This window comes from Equus asinus, chromosome 3, assembly GCF_041296235.1.
Source record: "Equus asinus isolate D_3611 breed Donkey chromosome 3, EquAss-T2T_v2, whole genome shotgun sequence".
Classification (NCBI taxonomy): domain Eukaryota; kingdom Metazoa; phylum Chordata; class Mammalia; order Perissodactyla; family Equidae; genus Equus; species Equus asinus.
The window spans coordinates 157,170,079-157,192,364 of NC_091792.1; the positions used below are offsets into that span (position 1 = coordinate 157,170,079).

At 40.9% G+C, this 22,286-nt stretch overlaps 1 protein-coding gene across 5 annotated transcripts in view; it reads left to right on the forward strand.

Annotated features, from left to right (window-relative positions):
• Window positions 1–22,286, forward strand: part of KIAA0232 (KIAA0232 ortholog) — an 81,204-nt gene that overhangs the window by 43,912 nt on the left and 15,006 nt on the right. For all 5 annotated transcript variants that reach the window (XR_011502373.1, XM_070506272.1, XM_070506274.1 and 2 more), the window contains exons 3-6: window positions 2,694–2,831; window positions 14,646–14,712; window positions 16,108–16,189; window positions 18,184–21,469. Coding sequence is in view for 4 of the 5 variants with exons in the window: in XM_070506272.1 (XP_070362373.1) it covers window positions 2,694–2,831; window positions 14,646–14,712; window positions 16,108–16,189; window positions 18,184–21,469 (3,573 nt within the window). In the remaining variant the exon portion in view is untranslated. The remainder of the gene's footprint in view (window positions 1–2,693; window positions 2,832–14,645; window positions 14,713–16,107; window positions 16,190–18,183; window positions 21,470–22,286) is intronic.

Genomic DNA, 22,286 nt, shown 5'->3' on the forward strand with positions numbered 1-22,286 from the left:
GCTCACGTGTCTATTTCGCACTGGACTGTGTACCTGTGGCAGGCAGGGACTGTGTTGTATTCATTCTTATATTCCTAGTGCCACAAAGAAGACACCTAATTGATTGCTGGATGAATGGATGGATCCATATTCATGTATAAACAAAGGGATGCCAGCCAGGAGACATAAAGCTAGTGCCAGATGCCTGCTCTAGGTGGAGGTGGACAGGGGTATTTCTCATTTCTCTATTCTTGACGCCTATGTTTTCCAGTAAGAAAACAGAAACTTTTGACTATTAGAGGAGTATGACCTAATTACAAGAAGAATAATAGTACACTACCCCTACTCACCAAGAGACAAGCTCCTTGGTAATCTCTTAGTACCTTTCTCTCAAACTTTTAATGCACATTAAGGGGGTGTGTGTGTATTTTAACTAAAAATGAGATGATACTGTTGCATAAACTACTTCTCGTATATATTGTGAATAGCTTTTCATGTCAATAAATATGCTTCATACTGTCTTCAATGGCTATAATATCTTGTTGCCTGGATGAGTCATAACTTATTTAACCAAGTCCTTCTTATTTGACATTTAGGTGGTTTCTACATGTTTGCCATTGTTGACAGCTGTTTGATAGACATCACCGTAGCTAACTGTGCACACTTTGGTGATTATTTCCTTAGGCTAAATTCCCAGAAGTAGAATTATTGGATTAACAGTACATGTACAGGGGCCAGCCCGGTGTCACGGTGGTTAAATTCGTATGTTCTGCTTCGGTGGCCCGGGGTTTGCCGGTTTGGATCCCGGGTGCGGACCTATGCACTGCTTGTCAAGCCGTGCTGTGGCAGGCGTCCCACATATAAAGTAGAGGAAGATGGGCATGAATGTTAGCTCAGGACCAGTCTTCTTCAGCACTAAGAGGAGAATTGGCAGCAGATATTAGCTCAGGGCTAATCTTCCTCAAAAAAAAAAGGTGCATGTACACATTTAAGATGTTTGGTACATGTTGTCAAACTGCTGTCCAAAGGACCGCGTGTCCATGTGGAGTTTGAAACTCCCTCTGTCTGTATAATAAAGCTGTATTAGGGCCTTTGAGTGTGCGTCACTTCTGCTGAGCCACAATACAGCTTCAGCAGACACGCGCTTACACTGCTCAGGAAGGAGAAAGCCGATCTCAGCAGCTCGAACAAAAATGAGTCGTGTTTTCAATAATTACACAAATAACTTTTATACCCCCTTTGTTTTATACCCTATGAACAATAGAGAAAATTGCAACATTTTTCTCTGCCTTCAGAAGCTTCAGATCTCCATTGTTAGGGTTCTGTCTTCTGTTCCTATTAAAGGACAAGCCCTATCTCCAGAAAATATCATTGATCAAAAATGTCAGGTTTCAAGTGTGGTCTAGCCAAACATGTTAGATAAATGGAAACATAGTTCTTACTTGACCATCAAGCACATTTTCTCTTGGAAAATGGAATTGACACCACTCAGCCAGAAAATGTTTTTCAGGTTCATGAGATCTGCAGACATGCCCATGAAATTAAGTAAAAGTATGCTAATTACAATGAGTGAAGAGGGAAGCGTGTTTTCTCCCACTCTTATCTGGTGGCATAAAAGTCATTTTTATGCATTGAATCAAAGTAAAAATTGGGTTAGACAGTTTGATAGTGTATGATTTGATGTTAAAAAATCTTTTGAATTAATTATTATTATGCTTTCCCTTCTTTATCTTATCTCACTCATTTACTCACGTCTGTTTCCTGAGGGCCCACGGTAAGCCAAGTATTCTTCTAAGTAATTTTCTTAATTTTGCCACTGTCGATCTTTCTAATCTGTTTTTTCCCTTGTTGTCTGTCCACTGGTTTTAATTATCAAATGAGAGGCTCTTTTAAAGATGAAACAAAGTAGCAAAGCAATTAAAAATATTAAAGTTCCAGTTTAGGGAAATAGCTGAGTAAACCTGTATCTTGGAATATTTAAAGCCAAAGAATTTGTAGTAACATGGGGATAATGTTTACAATATAATAAGTTAAATCAAGTCCAAAATTATACAAATAGTGTGAATTCAATTATGTGGGGTTTTTTAAAGCATACAAAAAAGACCAAATGAAGCAGATCAAATTGTTCTAGTTTTCACTGGGTGGTAAGATCATGGGTGATTTTGCCTTCTTATTCCTGCTTTTCAAGTTTTCTTCAGATTTCTATAATGGGCATGTATAATTAAGGGAAAAAACCTTAAAATACTGACAAAATATTTTATAGCTGTTGTTTTTAGACTACAAGATACAGAAAATAGGGATTGAAGCATTTAACTGTTGATGTTAAAATCTGATAGTAATGTGAACATCCATTATTGCAGAGTGGGAAAGACAGAAGAGAAAACTTTTAATTGTGTATATAGTTTAGAATTTATACTGAAATTTAAATAATATTTACATACAAATGTCTGAGTCATTTATTAGCATTCGCTATAAATATAAGTGGGTCAGATTTATTAAGATGATAAATAATAATCTTAATAGGTACCCACCAAATGGACTGTCCTGAAGTGCACTGAGTGACAGTGCTCTGTGCTCTCTTCATTGATCTGTGGGCACCATCTGTGAATGGATGTATCTGGTAGGGGAATGTATGTGTAAGCATGTGGAAAATAATTGTGTTTGAAACTTGCTGTTTAACCATGTTCATTGAACCTTGTCCAATCTTCTTTTAGGAGAATGACATCTTCCTGGGCTGGGAAAAAGGAGCTTCTAAGAAATGGGGAAAGAGTAAGAAAAAGTGCTCAGATCTAACTGTAGAAGAAATGAAAAAACAGGCTGCTGTCCAGTGTCTTCGATCTGCCTCTGATGAAGTAGGTTTGCATTTTATTTCTAATACTTCAGAGGAGGAAGAGGGGGCGGGGGAGTGTTTTTTTAAAAGTTTACAAATACAACATCTCGACCAAAAATCTTAGAGAAGTAAACCATTCATCATCTCACCACTGTAATGTGAGCATTGTCACCTGTTCCTTTTTGACGTGTTTCTATATATACACAAAATCTTGTATCCTTTTTGCCCATTTAACATATATTTCATCTTGTTAGTACATTATCTTTTATTCTTTTTAGTGGCTAAGTTATATTTAATCAAATAATATTCCAACAGCAATATAATATGCTGGTTATTACTGGATATTTTGCTTGTTCTTGATTTTTTGTTATGCTGTCTAGAATATTTTCATGTGTGGCTTTTCCATGGTCTATATTATTTCTTTTGGATACATTCCTAGAAGTGGGATAGCAGTTTTAACATTTTAAGAACACTATATTTGCTTATGATTCATAAACTTTTTATTTTTTATTTATTTTTTTGGTGAGGAAGGTTGGCCCCGAGCTAACATTGGTTGCCAGTCTTCCTCTTTTTGCTGGAGGAAAATTGTCGCTGAGTTAACATCTGTGCCAGTCTTCATCTGCTTTGTATGTGGGATGCTGCCACAGCGTGGCTTGATGAGTGGTGTGTAGGTTTGCCTATGGGATCTGAACCCCAGGCTGCCGAAGCAGAGCACGCCAGCTTAACCCCTACACCACCAGGCCGGCCCCATGATTCATAATTTTTTGCTTTTTAGAAAATAAAAGATTATTAATCTTTTAACACTTCATATAAAATATTGCTCATGTCCTTCAGCATCCTGAAATAACAAAACAGTTTTAGAATATAATCACCTATTTAATACTATGCATTCTTGTTTTGTTACTCACTGTAAGATGTAATCTCTGAGGTCATAACTACTTAGAAGATTATTTTGCTTTTACCATGCTATTTGACGTGGTGTCGTTTAAGTAACTTTATAATGTGAAGTTAAATTGAAAGGGTTCATACAAGTTATCTAGAGAGGATCCGTCCACCAGAAGCTTCCTTCCTGAACTACGCTATCTGATGGTCTGAGGCTGGGATGACCAGCTTTGCTCTGTTTGGTAATCGGTAGGAGTTTATCGTGCCTGGCTACCACCTACCACACGTGATTTTAAAGCTCGTTCAGTGGTCCCCAGCTGTGTGTTCTCACGCTACTTAGAATTGTCTGTCAGAGCCCAACTCCCTGGCACGTACTCGTGGTACCTCGTATGTGTCTCAGGTAGCAGGCCCTCACATCCTAAACTGCATTGTTCGTTTCTGTCTGCCTTCCTGATTCTCCTCCTTGGGTGGCAAAACTGTGAGTTACCCATCTTTTCATCTCCTAGTGCTGAACAGATTGAATACCGATCGCATAGAAGGTACTGAATTTCTCTTGACTTGAACACTCCATTTTTAAAGAGTCTGTCCTTTTCATCTTACCCTGCTTTTTTTTTTTTCTCGTTCCACTGTTTTTTTCTTCCCCATCCCTTTAATTTTTAATTTATTTTTTGGTGAGGAAGATGGGCCCTGAGGTAACATCTGTTGCCAATCTTCCTGGTTTTTTTTTTTCGCTTCAGGAAGATTGTCCCTGAGCTGACATATATGCCAGTCTTTCTCTATTTTATATGTGGCATGCCACTGCAGTATGGCTTGACAAGCAGTGTATACGTCCGCGCCCAGGATCTGAACCTGCCAACCCTGGGCTTCCAAAGCAGAGCTTGTGAACTCAACCACTATGCCACTGAGCTGGCACCCCCACCTCTTTAATTTTTAACCTTTGATTTCTGGAGACTGCTGCCTCATAGATTAGGGGATAGTTTAGAAGTTAGTGCTCATGTGGCCATCTTAGGTACCATTTCATTACAGCAAGTAGGAACATAACCTAGTTTAAGAAGAAATGGGACTTTACATAAAGATACAGGAATACCTCACTGAAACCAAGTGCTGGAGGTGGTGGCCTGAACTGGGAACTAAATGATTGGCAGCCAAAGTCATTTTCTCTAATGACCCACAATCTCTCGTCTGCTTCTCTCTTTGCTTCTGGGTCATTCCTTCTCTATCTGAAGTCTGGCCTTTTCTTCTTCAGTACACACATGGTGAAAAAACAACCATTCCAGCCCCAGCCCAGCATAACTGCTGGAGGCTAGTACCCAACACCGTTCAATTAGAGAATCTGATTGGTTAGGCATGGGCCAGAAGTCTACCCCTGATTTGATAGGCTTCTGGGAGGGGACAGAGTTGGCTGGAGGTCCACTCCTTCAGCAGTGGCTTTGAGTGATGGACAGTCCTTAGAGAAAAGGGGATGATTGGGGCCCGCCTGGTGGCATAGCAGTTAAGTTCATGCACTCTGCTTGAATGACCCGGGTTCGCCAGCCTGGATCCTGGTCGCAGACCTATGCACCGCTTATCAAGCCATGCTGTGGCAGGCATCCCACATATAAAGTAGAGGAAGATGGGCATGGATGTTAGCTCAGGGCCAGTCTTCCTCAGCAAAAAGAGGAGGATTGGCAGTTGATGTTAGCTCAGGGCTAATCTTCCTCAAAAAAAAAAAAAAAAAAAAAGAAGGGGGTGGGGATGGTTGGACAATTACCCAAAAGTAAAGGTGTTTTCTGCATGACACTGAAGGAATAGATTGGTAAAGTAATTTGCAGCTTTTAAAGGAATTCAAAATGCAGATGGTTTCTAAAGTGAGAGGTTAGTTCAGGTAAATTCTTTGAGCAAAATCTGAAGAACCTGCTGAGTCATGGTTGGGAGGAAAATATAAGTAGCGAGTTTCAGTCTGGGAAAGGATCTTATTTCTGCTTTGGACCAAAGTCGCTGAGAAATGACTCTAGCCTTTGACTCACGGTGAAGCTGAGTGGAAAAACAAGGACAGCTGAAATCAGCCGTGAAGAAATGAGGAGTGTGGATGCCTTATTGTAGCATACTGAAGACGCTGCTCCCATAGCTTGTTCAGTTTGTGTATAGTTCATCGTGGCTGAGTATGCTGTGTGCTGGAAGGAACTTGGTGTGAAGTAGAAAGAGTGCAAGGGAAGGATTGTGGCTCACAGAGGTCTTTTATTCTTTACGTTGTTGCTTTGGAAAAATGCTTTCCTTTACCTGGCTGTCAAAGGTGGGATTTTTGTTTTCAAACCCAATGAAGCATTTGTCCTATCTTATTCTTTCCTTCTCATTTTATAAAAAATTATTGCATTGCTTTTTCCTAATAACGATTGTTTTTAATTTTATCAAATTAAAATAGGCTGAGGAAAGGAATGTGCCAGGCAGATACCAGGAGCTGGGTGAATGCTCGGGGAACCCCAGTGCCCTGTTCCAGAGCTGCCTGCTGTCCTGTGTGTGTCAACACCCAGACCCCGGAAGCCAGCTCTCCTGGCTCTTGGGAGCCAGTGGAAAGAACTTGAAAAGAACCCTCTTTAATTATGGCCTGTGACAATAGAGAGGAATCACTGTGGTTGTTGATGAATTGTAGGCCGTCTGTGTGTCCCCCGGCTTTTCTTTCTAGTCTTTCTGGTGGATTCAATGAAAAGAAAGGAACAAAGAGGCCCTACATAGGATATTATAATGCAAAAGTTTTATTTCATGTTTTGGCCGCAGGGAATGTTTGCATATGGGTATGTTGTTCATTTCTTAAATATGGAGGGTGGTAACGTTCGTGGTTCTCTGCTTCATTTTCCACCCAGTGTAAATGCTGGCACTTTACAGTCAGTCCCAACTGACCAGAATCAAAAGCCACTAATGGGTTTAGAGTTTAGTCGATTAAAATGTTAATCACATAATTATGAGACAGTAACATAGGTGATGTTCTCCTTATAGTAAGTAGGTAGGTAGGGAGAGGTGATGTTATGCATTATATGTAAACTGAGTTCTTTTCTCCTTACTTTGTGTGTGCCTGTCTGACACTTACAGGCGAATGTTAGCGCTCTGCAGAAGCAGCGTCCTGGTTAGGTAGAGCGGCTGACACTTACAGGCGAATGTTAGCGCTCTGCAGAAGCAGCGTCCTGGTTAGGTAGAGCAGCTGACACTTACAGGCGAATGTTAGCGCTCTGCAGAAGCAGCGTCCTGGTTAAGTTGAGGGCTGACTTCTCTGGCTTCACCTTTACATCCTTGTCATGTGACACTGCTCCTCCACTTTGTTCTTGCAACAAGTTTTACCCCACATTACGGCACATCTCTGTGACCTGCTCAGCTCAATATTTCATCTGAGAGATGTCGCCAAGACAGTATGGAAACTCAGTTATGTCAAAATTTAATTTTATATGCTGATTAAAATTTGGCGACACCTGTGAAGACCTGTAAGCGGTGGGTGCGTACTTGTTCCTCCCGGAGATCGCGAGCTTTCGTGTGCTTTCTTGTTTGTTAGGTCCCACGGTAACTGCCTTTGCTCAACCCCTTCATTTGCACATTTGAATAACATACAGTTCTCTGGGGGTTTGTTTTCTAGAACATGTTTTGCGTTTGCTTCGATTGCTGTTAATAATGGGGCCTGTGAAGAGAAACGGGGCGACTCGCGCTTCCCCTGGAGGGGTGTTTTGTGCTGTGATGGTGTCCTGAGCTGCCGTGCTTTGTTGAATAGACCAGACCTCCCTCCCTCTAGAAATCATAGAGCAGAATGTTGAACTGTGCCAGCTGTTGTGTTTTTGAATCCTCAAGTTTACTTGGTTCTGTTTATCCCCAAAGTTAGAGCTTTTTATACTGTTTGTTTTTGTTTTTTTAATAATTAATTATGTTTCCATTTTATTTTGATTGAGCAACTTCAAACTGAATCAAAGCTGGTATTTTGTCTCCTGTTTTGGGAATCATCAGAAGGTTAGAAACTCGACAACACTATGTTTGGGGAGAGGGAAAGGTGGAACACAAAGACGGCTAATTTCAGTCAGGAGTTTGTAAAGGAACGGTGTTGCCGCGTGCTCTGGGGCCCTGCCTCCACCTGAGATTGCGGAGAGACAGGGAAGTTTCTGCCCCAGGTACTGTGGAGTTTTACTGCACTTGCCAGTATTCTCACATTCAGCTATGCCCGCCAGTGAAGTTCTTTTTCCCAGTAAAAGTACATAGTACATCTTAGTATTTTTCGTATGTATTGTTTATATGCTATACAGAGTTGGATATACAAAAACCATGTAAAATATTTCATGGCAGTTTATTTTCTGGATTAATTTTGACCATATATAATAATTATTTCTTTGCATGCTGACAAATGAACTTAACTCATTTTGGATAATAAAAGAGCATCAGAACTATGAGAAGTAACATTTGTTGAGCACTTAAAATGTACAAGGTGCCTGTCTGCGTGCTCTGTGTCTGTTGTAGGGAGGTGATGCTGTGCTCCCTCTACCGGCCAGACCCCTGAGAAGCCAGTGGTGTCAAACGCTGAGAATGCTCACAATTGCTGTGTTGTCGCAGGCGGCCCTACTTGAGGAAGCCTAGTTATCTTCTTGGGTATAGATGGAGCTGAGTCATTCAAGGAAACCTGTAGGCACTTAGGAGGGTTTTGGCTTTTCCTCTGAGAAGCCGTAAAGTGTTGGAGGGTTTGGAGCAGAGGGGTGATGTAACCTGACTTCAGTGCTCCTAGGATCCCACGGGCTGCTGCCCTGAGGCTGGATGGATGGGTGAGGCTGGGTAGATGGAGGGGCAGAGGCAGACTCAGAGAAAGCAGTGAAGCAGCTGTTATAGTAGTCTGGAAGGTACATGAGGGTGAGGACTGACTGGATTCCAAATGTATTTGGAAGGTACTGCTAAGAGGATTGGATTTGGGGTGGAGAAAAAGGGAGGAGTCGGGGAAGACAGCCAAGGTTTTTGGTCTGAGCAACTGCAAGGATAGAGTTTCCATTTCCTGAGGAAAAGGAAGTTAGGGAAGCAGCACTAATTTGTAGGTGAGTGGGTCTGAATGAAGATGCAAATGTGAGATGCATGTGAGAGAGCTAAGTGAAGATTTTGGAAAGCAGTTGGATATGCATGTCTGGGGTTGGTGGGCTGGGTGGTTTGGGGGAGAAGGTTAAATAATAGACTGTTTGCTTGTTGGTTGGGCTAGAGCTTGCAGTCTCACATGTGTCCAGGGGCCAAGTAGGAAGCTAAATGAATGAGACGTGGGGAGAGGCGAGGCCTGTGGTAAATGGCAGAGCACATCCATCACGGCTCCAGCTGATCGCTGTCCTGGCACATGTGCTCCTAGTGGCGCCGGGTCTTCGGATCGCTTTTTAGAAAAGGTGGAAAGTGGGGATTTTTACAGGAAATTTCTGAAATATCAAATGTTGAAAAGTGAGGATATAAGAAAAGAAACAAATGGGAGGGACTGCTACAAAAATTTGAGGGTGAGATGAGCAAAAGGGCATAAAAAGAGGCACATGTAGGATTATGGGATGGGATATAAAACACACTGAGCACTTGAAGGCTGGAAAGGCAGACCTAGGAAAAGGGATAGAGAACAGAGCAGCGACTACCTGTGTGCCTAGTTTAGGAGATCAATTACTATAAAAACAGCTGAAGGGGCCCCATAGGCCCTTGCCTGATGGCTTTTCTCCTCATCTCTGCCAGAGGTGACCTCTGAACTTGGTATCTGTCTTTCCCATGCATATTTTCATACTTTTACTAGATATTGTTTGAGGAGATTCACAAATATGTGACTATTTTGTATATCAACTTTATATTAATGGTACCATACTGTATCTATTTTGCAACTTCTTTTAGTTAACATTTTTAAAGACTTATCTGTGTTTGATAGTATCTTATAATTTTTTTTTTCACTGCTAAATAGTTGTCCATTGTAAGACTACGAAGCTATTTATTCTTCTGGTAATGGTCCTCTCAGTTGTTTCCCATTTGGGGCTGTTACAAAGAGTGCAGCAAGGAATGTTCTTGTACGCCTATCCTTGTGCACATATACATGCTTTTTCTAGAGTATATACTTAGGCATCAGGTTGGTAGATGAATGTCGGTGTTTCTTTTTTTAACCCTTTTAGCATGACAGGCTTCAGTGTTTGATGAAGGCTATGGCCCTAACCGGAAAGATATATGTAAGCTTTTATTGTATACCCATTAGTGGGTTCCTCTAGAGTTGATGCACCCTAGATTAGAGAGAACTGTTCAAAGTTCTACTTTGGGGAACTTGACTATTCTTGTTAATTGAATAGTGAAGTGTGACAAATAGTATGTCAGACATTCAACCCAGAGCCTTCCAAGCTTCTGTGCCTGAATCTCCTTCAGGAGTTTAGTTGTTACAGGAGGAACATGGATATCTGAAGGGAAAAGACACTGCCATCTCCAAATTAAAGTAGGAAACAGGACTTTTTAATTTTTTTTGAGGAAGATTAGCTCTGAGCTAACTGCTGCCAATCCTCCTCTTTTTGCTGAGGAAGACTGGCCCTGAGCTAACATCCATGCCCATGTTCCTCTGCTTTATATGTAGGATGCCCACCACAGCATGGCTTGCCAAGCAGTGCCATGTCTGCACCTGGGATCCAAACTGGCGAACCCTGGGCCACCGAAGCGCACTTAAATGCTGCACCGCTGGGCTGGCCCCAGGACATTTTTCTCTATATATTGAAAAATATGGTCTGTCTAGATCAACAGGATGCTGCGGTGAACTAGGAAAGCTGAAGAATTTAATTCAAGTTGAAGTATTTTCCTCTTTTTGAGACAATGAAATGGAGGCTCAGAGAAACCAAATAACTTTTCCAGCTTTTACACAGCACCGTGTCTGACGCATCCGGATGCTGCTCTCCCCGCGAAAGAATGATGCCAAGCAGGGCTACCTTTGTCTTTAGGCCTTTATTTAATTAAGCCTTGGTTAGTCAAGTTATTGATCATTACTTGAAACAGAGGTTGACATTCTCTACTTCCTGTGACAAATTTTAACCGTCTTTTGTCCATCACTCCAAGAGGGCGTACATCTCTACCTCCCTGGCACATAATAGGTATTTGATAATATTTATCCACTGGATACTTCTCTCCTCCTCTATATCGTATTCTAGAGAGCAAATGTAAATAAGAGCTGGAGGCAGGCCAGTGGGTAGATTTTTCTAGATCCTCCTGTGGTTCAGGAGGGGAATGACAATCTTCTTGTGGCTACCTTGACAGAAACAGCTTTTTGTTTGTTTGGGTTTTAGAAATTTTTTTAATCTTTGAATGGCTGTGGGCCAGGGATGTTTATTCCACCTAGCCACATGCCCCAGCATTCCCCTGTCTTCTGCCTGGCTACCACTACACTGAAGGTCAGGGCTTTCTCTGAGGAGAGGGTTGCTATAAAGAAGAAACATTCAAGGGACAGGATGACCTCTTGAAAATTCTAAACATGATAATAGAAATGAAAAAACTCAGTTGAAGAGTTGGAAAGTATAGCTGAGAAAATCTAGAAAGCAGGACCAAAAAATGAAGAAATGGTAATAGGAGAGAAAAGAAATTAGGGGAACAATGCAAGAAGTCTAATAACCAGCTATTAGGAAATGCGCTGCTGGTATTCTCACCATTTTTCAGATGTGGAAACTGCAGCTTTGATAAGTGAATGACTTGTGTGGGGTCATCTGGCTGACTTTGGGGTGAAATTCAATCCCAGATCTTTTTTGACTCCCACTTTGCCACCCATGAATGGAACAGGCATTAAGTACCCCTGAGTATCATATTGGTTAATGATCACAGGGTTGGAGTGGGCGTTCTTGTACAACAGTTAGGGAATATCCAGTCCAAATGAGTTCTCCATAAAAGATTAACCTTTGAGATGATTAATGTAGCTACAGACACCTTAGAATATGGAGAGAAGAGATAATGAGGCAGAGTAAGTCAGATTGCTTTCTTTTCTTTATGCTAATGATTATTAAGGTCATTAGTTGAGAAGAATGGAAAGCATGGAGAGGATGGAGAAACACTGAAAATGTTGTGGGATGGGAAATGATGGAAATTTGTCAGGGAACAAATAAAAAGAATTCCCCAGAAGTGGTGGGACAGTAGCTGCAGTGTTTGCCCTCGGCTCAGCATCACATAAGGGTCTTTACCTCCACCTGGCAGCCTGGGAGAGGGAGTGTATCAGTGCATGGACCAGGGAATCCAGGCAGAATCCAGAGGGCTTTGGGTTATCTGGATCTGGTTAGTTATCTTTCTTACTCCAATCTCAAACTCAAATCATAGCAAAAATTAAAGGCATTTTAGAAGAGAGGAATCCAAAAATGAGATTCTGGAAAATGGAAAACATATACAAAATCTAGAAATGACACCAACATTTAAGTGACTGCTGTGGCAGGTACTCTGATGGATGCCTCACATGTCCGTCATCTTAGTTTCCCCTCACAGATCTTGAGAGGAAAGTGTAGTGGTCTTGGGTTCAGAGACTACGAGCAACACATAAACCCTGCTGTCCAGTAAGTATGTGGCCATATACATTCCACTTCGCCATGTCTTCTGAGAAGTTAAGAGTTTTTAGAATGTAAGTGCTGTTTGGGCAGGGACCTTGTCTCTCTGGGTGTGCAGCCTGACATGTTGGGGTGCTCTTCCTGACCGATTGTTGACTGACTGAGTGAATGCATGTGTGAGTAATTGATAAACCAGTGAATGGTCGTGCATTCAGAAGACTGCTTCCTGAACATCTCCTGAAACTTGCCAGTCACTGGTTCAGGGCTTTCAGAGTTGGAGTACTGTGACTTGAACTTTAGAGTGTTCTTACGGTTTGCAGAGAATTTTAACGTGTTCTATCAATACTGGGAGCTGACTGGATATTATCCATTTTATAGTCAGGAACAGCAATTCACAAGTTGAGTGGTTGAATGTTACCATTTTTTTTCACGTACAGCATATTCTCCCTTAGAGTTGTCACTAAAATATAAGTATAATTTACTTCCCTTATTTCTCAAGATACTGTAGGCTTTCAGTATTCTTAAGTGCCCTTCTGGATATGGTATACTATTAAAATATGGTTATTAAAATTATCTAATAATTTACCTCGTGATTGGGAAAGCTCATTAACAGCTCCAAATTCACACTTTGGAATACCTGCCAGGAGATGACAGGGTGGTACAATGGCTGCTTCTGATACCCACTTTTGCTTCTCAGGTTACTATTATGATAAGCCAGTGGTCTAATGATTAAAAAAAATATATATATATACACATATATATATATGTCTATGTATGTAGGCTGCTGCAGTAGTCAAGGCAATAAGACAGAAGCCTGATGGGTAGAGCTTGCTTTTATGCACAGAGTTAAGGAGTAAGCTCCTTATTTCTATGCCATTTATGTTTGAGAGCAAGTGTATATACTTCTAAGCTGCATTGCTATCCAGAACAACTAAAAGTTACAGTTGTGTGGAAGTAATTTCCAAGACAAAGCATAAAAAATAGTATGTAGTCACTAGGTTGTAATGCTCATTCTCTGTGGCGTATTAAACGGCCGGCCGTTTTGAGTTCTGAAGGAGGTTGAATGAGCAATCCCCAGAGGCTCGGTGCTCTGCGCTGGAGACTGGTACTGGGTTTAGAAACCCAGTGACATAGGCTTGCTGTACAGAACAGCGTGCAGCAGGGTGTCAGCTGACACGGGTGTTAGGTTCACGATCTGGAGAAAATTGAATAAAACGGCCATACTCATCACACCTTGAACATTATGGTAAGCAGAGTCTTTCTGATGGAATTGTGTAGTCAGAGCAGTGTTTATCACTAATATCTGCCATGGTTTTTAAGAGTGTTTTAAGGAAAGGACAGCTCTCTCCTGGCCCATTTCTCTGTCTCCCTCTGTCCCGTCTCCCTGTTAAAAGCTGTGATATGATGCGGATAGAATATAATTATCAATATTTGCAGTTAACATTTTCATTGTAATGTGTTTGTTGCTGCTCAGACTGTGGAGCTGTGGGTTCTTGTTTAGGCTGTCTGTAATACTTGTGCTGAGTCATTCTGAGTTAGGTGAATGGGGTGAATTTCTATTTTTAGCCCCTCAAGGCCCCATGAGGGCGAAGGGTGAGCAGTCATGTGCATGTGTTCGAGTGGTGTCCACCTAGAGAGACTCAGTTCCAGTTTAAATAGGACTTTTGGCCACTGAATAAATATAAGGTTCCTAGGAAATACATTCACCTTTTTTTGTACATTGTGAAATAGTTTTGTTTCTTCTTGTGAGAATTTTAAAAGTGTGAAAGTCAACAGAGTGAAAGATTATTTTGCAGTGCATGTTTCCAACATTCATTTTTCTTTAAAGATTGACTCTTATCCTCCACATTTCAGACTCTTCCATGTACTCTCCTTAAATTTTATCCCAGTTCTATATAGAGGCTAACACAGCTTTCACATTCAGCATATGTCACAGTATTGGCATGTGTTTTCTATATTGCTCTTTTTGTTGCAGTCGTGAGTATTCACTTTAAAAAAGAAAAAAATCACCTTGTTTTCTTTAGTCTGTGAGCTCCTAGAGGACCAAGATGAGATTTTTGTGATTTTTCTTTATATCGAGTCTGGTACAAGACCGTGCTCACATTGAATAATGTTTTTGATGGTGACTGACATTTAGCCATATGATGGGCATTTAGGTGCTTAGTCTGCCCCGTGAAGAAGATGCTATACCCCTGGGAAGACAGAAGCCATTCTGGGAAATACATTAATATTTTATCAGTAAATACCATTGACTATTCGTTATTAGTAAAATATGTATACTAAATAGGATCTACAGACCTGTAACATTTTAATTCTTGTGTTCATTTAAGTATTGATAATGTATTTCTTTGGAATGTGAAAGATTTAGAAAACCTTTATATTAAAACAAAAGTATACAAATACCTGATTTTTACATACCTGGTGGTAAACTAATATGTATTTATGTCCTCATGCAGAGCTCTGGCATCGAGACGTTAGTGGAGGAGCTCTGCTCCAGACTGAAAGACCTTCAGAACAAGCAAGGTAAGAGCCCTGCACCAGGGCCTGTGTTTGCGCACAGTAGGGGAGAGTCACCGAGGAATCTGATGGAGGGAAATCTTAGAGTTGATCAAAAAAAGAAACTATGAGAATACAGTCTTTGTGTTCGGTGTGTGTCGCCAGGCCAGCATCATGCAACGTCTTCAGCTGTTTGTGACTTCTGGGTCAGCCCTCGGCAGTCAGTTTGGTCAGGTCCCTCTTCTCAGAGGAGTCACCTAATCCACAGGTGCCCTCAGGGAGAGGAGACATGTCATTTTGTTTGAAGCTCAGAGATCGAGAGCAATATTTTGTCTTCTTTCCCATCCTTGCCCCCCTGTTAATATCTGCCTGTTGACGTCAAGGCCTTGCAAGATGTTGATAAAGGTTGGAAGGAACTTCTGCCTTGACTCTGGAATTCTTTGGAAAGGCAGACTTGACAAGCTCGTTAAGTCATTTTGATTCGTGAACCCTCATAACTTCTTTTCCCAACTTTTTTTTGCAAGCCCTTAGAATGAGAGCTACATGTTAAGGTTAAAGATCTTTGTTTTCCTTGTCCTCTTCTTGGTCATTTTGCTGCCCTCCAAGTCTTGAGCCTTCCTATAAGGGCAGAGTTTATTTGTTTCGTTTTGGGTTTTTTTTTATTTTTTAAAGATTTTATTTTTTACTTTTTCTCCCCAAAGCCCCCTGGTGCATAGTTGTATATTTTTAGTTGTGGGTCCTTCTAGTTGTGGCATGTGGGATGCCGCCTCACCATGGCCTGATGAGCGGTGCCATGTCCGCGCCCAGGATTCGAACCAGCGAAACCCTGGGCCACCGAAGCGAAGCACGAGTACTTAACCACTCGGCCCCGGGGCAGGCCCTATTTGTTTTTAATCTAAGGCGGTATCATGAGCTGAGCTAAGAATTTAGCCCTTTGCTTCTATTTTAGTTGAAACACAGCCCTTGCTCACCTAGATGTTAAGTAACAGAGAGCTAATTGTAATGAGGAATTTTCTTTGCTGATTAGTATTAGTCAAGATGAGTCAATATAAAGTTCGTGAGTGCAGAATTTTGTGAGAAAATATTTTTGGAATCTTAAACAGATGTTCTCTCCTTCTGGTGTAATTAATAAGTACACAGGGGATTTCAGTCTCTTAATTAAGTGCCTCCGGAGCACTGTATCAGTGATGAGGTTAACAACTCTCATTTCTCAGCCCAATGTTAATGTGGTTTAGCCAGAGAATTCCCTGTGGCACACTGAAGAAATAAATTTTTGTTAAAAAGACAAACTGGTATAGAGTTCTTTTTAAGCCCCAAAAGCCTATATAATTGCTGTTAAAGTTACTTGTGAAACTTTAAAAAACGGGAATATTTATTAGCTAGGTGTAAGACAAATCTTTCTGAATTTTTGTTTCCTAACAGAAGAGAAGATTCACAAAAAGTTAGAAGGGTCTCCCTCTCCAGAGGCAGAATTATCCCCCACAGCAAAGGATCAAGTGGAAATGTACGTAAGATTGTCTTCAGTGATGACGTGTGCGTTTGTGAGACTCAGGCTGCTAACCGCTGCGTGGTTTACAGGTGTTTGTCCGTCATCTATTTGGTTTCATATTGAGAATTCGAGGGTGAATAAGGTGGCTCTATCCTTATTACGCATATTGACTCAATGTTTGTGAAATGAATGAATGAGGCTATTTACCGTCCATTCATGTACTGTCACCTTGAAATTTACACGAGTCCTTTGAGACAGTTGTAGGAAATTATGCTTATCCTTGTTTTACACACAAGGTTCCCCCTGCTGATTCCAAAGGGAATGTGGGGAAGTCGTTGACCTTGTCAAACTTGCTTCCTAAACATGCTTTTAGTTCTTTCTTTGTAAATGGTTAGTGTTAAAATCAGCTGCATTATAAGCAGACTTCCTTATTATACATTTTATTTGAATCTTCTGAACTTCTAAAACTTAAGGAAGAGAATTTAATTGGTCTGTGTAGGCCTTCACTGTCCAGTGTAGCGGCCATAGCCGTCTGTGGCTGTTGAGCGCTTGAAATCCTGCTGCTGCAAAGTGAGGTGTGCTGCACGTGTGACATTCTCACCAGGTTTCAGAGACTCAGTATAAAAGAGAATGTAAAATATTGCATTAGTATTTTTTAATATTGATTACATGAAATGATATTATTGTAGATATATTTAGTTAAGTAAAACTATATTATTGAAATTAATTTTACCTGTTTATTTTTACACTTTTAATGTGACTCTTAGAACATTAAAAATTACATGTGAGGTTCACAGTGTGTTTCTGTTGGACAGCTCTGGTATGGACTGAAAGGAAAGTCAAGTATAGCCCTTTGAAAACATGGCCTTTTATCACTTCTTGTGTGACCTTGACTGTTGCCCCCAAAACAACAGTTCCCTTGCTAGCCAGCCTGACTCTGGATTCTTTGGGAAACTGAAAACTCTTCCTCCAGTTTTCAAGCCCTCTGAAACCAGCCTCCCTGGTTTTTCCTACCCTGCATTTCCAGTAGTTGCTGGTCTAATCAGGCTTCAGTTCCGCGAGCACAACATGCGTGTGTCTTCGTGTCCTCACACAAGTTTCCGTGTCTCACAGTTAGTACTCCCTAAACTGCTGCATTTCTGGACCTTCAAGGCTCAGCTGCGCTCTCCTTTCTCTGATTGTTCTAGGCCTCACCAGCATCATCTCTTACGAACACTTCAACACCATGGTCCCTCCTGTTTCTGAGGGCCTGCTTAATGCCAGGCGTTGTGCTAGCCTCCTGAGAAAAAATAACAATCATGACAGTAATCACTTAGGAAGGTGCTGTTCTGACTCGTTTCGCATAGTGATTCCTTTACTCTTCACAACTCTGTGAGGTTGTATTATTACCCTCATTTTGAAGGTCAGGAAACTGAGCCACAGAGATGTTAGTAACATACCTAAGGTCACACAGCTAATAAGTGGCAGAGTCAGGATTTGCACTCAGGGAGTGTGGCTTCAGAGCTCATACTCTTGACTTCTTAGCTATCCAGCTTTTCAGCTACATCTGTCTACAATGCTCACAGCAGCCTCGTGAGGTAAGTCATACTGTCACCATTTACAGTAGAGGAAATAATGGACCAAGACATCAAATAATTAGCTTAAAGTCACAAGCATAGTAAGTGACTGAGCTGAGAATGAAATTTAGGTATCGCTTATCAAAAGAGTACATTCTTTCCACCATGTTGTATTTGTTAACCTGTCATTTCTTGATTAAAATTCAAACTTTGAAGATAAAAACTGTCATCTTGTGTTTTCTTAGTATTCTTATAGTGCTTATCTCGGTGCTTGATACATTGGACTAAATGTAGAGCGTATTTTATGATATTATTATTTAAAAGTTGTTAATTCTTGGATGATGTAAATGTTGACTGTTAAAATGAAATAGCCCCTTTCTCTAGTTGGTAATGTTGTCTTATTATATCTAATATGTCTAAGTGCCCACTTTTGGACTCTACTCTCTTTTTCAGGTACTATGAAGCATTTCCACCACTTTCTGAGAAGCCAGTTTGCCTGCAAGAGATCATGACTGTATGGAACAAGTCTAAAGTCTGTTCTTACTCTAGCTCTTCTTCATCATCCACAGCCCCACCAGCTAGCACAGACACATCCTCTCCCAAGGAGTGCAACAGTGAAGGGGAAGTCATCAGGGAAAGGAGCAATGACGTATCCACCACTGCCCACGAGAAAACCCAGAGCAGAAGTCAAAATGAGAAGGAGAACAAATTTAGTCATGGCACAATGGAAGAAAAGCCTGCCGTGTACAAAAAGCAAATCCGACATAAACCCGAAGGAAAGATTCGCCCTCGCTCGTGGTCTTCCGGCTCTAGTGAAGCAGGCTCAAGTTCAAGTGGTAATCAGGGAGAATTAAAAGCATCCATGAAGTGTGTGAAAATAAGACACAAGACACGGGAAATTCGGAACAAAAAGGGGCGGAATGGTCAAAGCAGGCTTTCACTGAAACATGGCGAAAAGGCTGAAAGGAACCTTCATGCCGGAAGCAGTAGCAGTAGCAGCAGTGGTTCTGTCAGACAGCTGTGCAAACGGGGTAAAAGACCAGCAAAGGAGGCGGGGAGAAGAGACGTCGGGAGCGCCGAAGGAAGAGACCTCTACCTGGAGAGCAGAAACGACAAAGAATATAAAGAGGAACCGTTGTGGTATACTGAACCAATTGCTGAATATTTTGTTCCTTTGAGCAGAAAAAGTAAATTAGAGACCACATACCGAAACAGACAAGATACAAGTGATCTGACATCAGAGGCAGTAGAAGAATTGTCTGAATCAGTGCACGGTCTTTGTATCAGCAACAATAATATTCATAAAACATACCTCGCAGCAGGTACTTTCATTGATGGTCATTTTGTAGAAATGCCTGCAGTTATAAATGAGGATATTGACCTCACTGGGACCTCATTCTGTTCTCTTCCGGAGGGCAACAAATACTTGGATGATATTCATCTATCAGAATTAACACACTTCTATGAAGTGGATATTGATCAATCCATGTTGGATCCTGGTGCCTCAGAAACAATGCAAGGAGAAAGTCGGATTTTGAATATGATTCGACAAAAAAGCAAAGAGAAAACAGATTTTGAGGCAGAATGTTGCATAGTGTTAGATGGAATGGAGTTGCAAGGGGAACGTGCAATATGGACAGATTCTACCAGCTCTGTAGGTGCTGAGGGCTTATTCCTGCAAGACCTTAGCAATCTGGCTCAGTTCTGGGAGTGCTGTTCATCTAGCTCTGGCGATGCCGATGGAGAGAGTTTTGGAGGAGATTCTCCAATTAGACTCTCACCAATCTTAGACAGCACAGCACTCAATCCGCATTTGCTTGCTGGCAATCAAGAGCTCTTTTCAGATATTAATGAAGGATCTGGTATAAACTCTTGTTTTTCAGTGTTTGAAGTGCAATGCAGTAATTCTGTTTTACCATTTTCTTTTGAAACACTCAACTTGGGAAATGAAAATCCAGATTCTAGTGCTAATATGCTTGGGAAAACACAGTCTAGATTGCTAATATGGACCAAAAATAGTGCCTTTGAAGAAAATGAACACTGTTCTAATCTTTCAACAAGAACTTGTAGTCCATGGTCCCATTCAGAAGAAACACGTTCAGACAATGAGACATTAAATATTCAGTTTGAAGAATCAACGCAGTTTAATGCAGAAGATATTAATTATGTAGTTCCTAGAGTCTCGTCAAATTATGTAGATGAAGACCTTCTAGATTTTTTGCAAGATGAAACCTGCCAGCAAAACAGTAGAACTTTAGGAGAAATTCCTACATTAGTTTTCAAAAAAAAATCTAAACTAGAATCTGTCTGTGGTATTCAGCTAGAACAAAAAACAGAAAACAAAACATTTGAAACTACACAAGTATGTAGTGAAAGCAGTCCACATGGAGATGGCTACAGCTCAGGGGTTATTAAAGACATTTGGACAAAGATGGCAGATAGCAATTCTGTAGCTATGGTAGAAATAGAAAGAATTGATGATGAGTTGTTTTCAACAGATGTAAATAACTACTGCTGCTGTTTGGATGCTGAAGCTAAAATGGAGACCCTCCAGGAACCTAATAAGGCTGTGCAGAGATCAGAATATCATCTGTGGGAGGGACAGAAAGAGAACCTGGAGAAAAGAGCTTTTGTTTCTAGTGAGCTATCGAAGGTGGACGGCGGTGATTACACTACACCCTCTAAACCTTGGGACGTAGCCCAAGACAAGGAGAATGCGTTCATCCTCGGAGGGGTTTACGGAGAACTCAAAACCTTTAATAGCGATGGGGAGTGGGCAGTTGTACCCCCCAGTCACACAAAAGGAAGCTTGTTACAGTGTGCGGCTTCTGATGTTGTGACGATAGCTGGTACAGATGTCTTTATGACCCCAGGAAACAGTTTTGCTCCTGGTCACAGGCAGTTATGGAAACCCTTTGTGTCATTTGAACAGAACGATCAACCGAAGAGTGGGGAAAATGGATTAAATAAGGGATTTTCTTTTATCTTCCATGAAGACTTACTAGGAGCTTGTGGTAACTTTCAAGTTGAAGATCCTGGACTTGAATATTCCTTCTCTTCTTTTGACTTAAGCAATCCATTTTCACAAGTTCTTCACGTAGAATGTTCATTTGAACCCGAAGGGATTGCATCTTTCAGCCCTAGTTTTAAACCGAAGTCAATCCTCTGCTCTGATTCAGACAGTGAAGTTTTTCACCCCAGGATATGTGGCGTAGACAGAACACAATACAGGGCTATTCGGATCTCTCCTAGGACTCACTTTCGCCCAATTTCTGCATCTGAACTGTCCCCAGGAGGAGGGAGCGAGTCGGAATTTGAATCTGAGAAAGATGAAGCAAATATTCCCATTCCTTCTCAAGTTGACGCATTTGAAGATCCACAGGCAGACCTCAAACCACTGGAAGAAGATGCAGAGAAAGAAGGCCATTACTATGGGAAATCAGAGCTTGAGTCTGGAAGATTCCTTCCCAGGTTAAAAAAATCTGGGATGGAAAAGAGTGCTCAGACATCACTGGATTCCCAGGAGGAATCAGCTGGGATTCTGTCAGTCGGAAAGCAGAATCAGTGTTTGGAATGTAGCATGAATGAATCTCTGGAAATCAATTTAGAAAGCTCAGAAGCAAACTGTAAAATAATGGCACAATGCGAGGAAGAAATTAATAATTTTTGCAGTTGCAAAGCAGGTTGTCAGTTCCCTGCTTATGAAGATAATCCAGTTTCTTCGGGACATCTGGAAGAGGTATGTGTCTCTGTGTGTGGGTATTTGGTAGAAGGATTTGATCAGACTGTAATCCAAGAACAGCCATATCAGGCAGTGAAAGAGAAGGTTAAATTATTGGGAAATGAGCTTAAATGTCTTAAAAGTTGGCATTCTTATGGTTTTACAAAAGGACTTAAAATGGATTTGATATTCATAAATTCGAAGTAGACACTAGACATTTTATGCAGAGAAAAGACATTTTTAAATAAATCATAGGATATGAGATTCTTAAGTGTTGTCTTAATATGCAGGTACTACGCTTAAAGCAAAACCTAATATATAAGCTTTCCAGCTGACAAAGTTAGTGAATCAGGAAGTGGCTGTTTACTCTTCGAGAGGTCCTTTGCTTTTCAGAAGTAGCAGCAAAGGCCTTCTTTAAGTAGCAGGCTTATCTAACTGCCTCTGAAACTTTGATCAGTTTATTAAAACTTACATTTTACTTGTAAAATACATTACATCAGTCTAGAGTTCTCTGAAATATATTGTGGTACATGTAAAAGTTAACCCATAATCTAAATACACCAAAATGGCTTCTACAGAACCTGTACACACGTCCCTTGCTTTGTACAAAGTGCATATTCCTGAAACCATGTGAATTATGTGTTAGGTCTATCAAATGACGTGAAGAGTAGTACTTTTGTTAATGGGAGTCATTGTACCCTTTGACTATTCCTAAGAAGTGGTTTGAGGTTAAATTGATTGTACAAGAAATAACACTTAGGGCAATAATGTGTTTCACAAAAAAGCATAGTGCTCTGCCCATTTTCAGCCATTAGTTGATAGAGCAGTGTCTGGC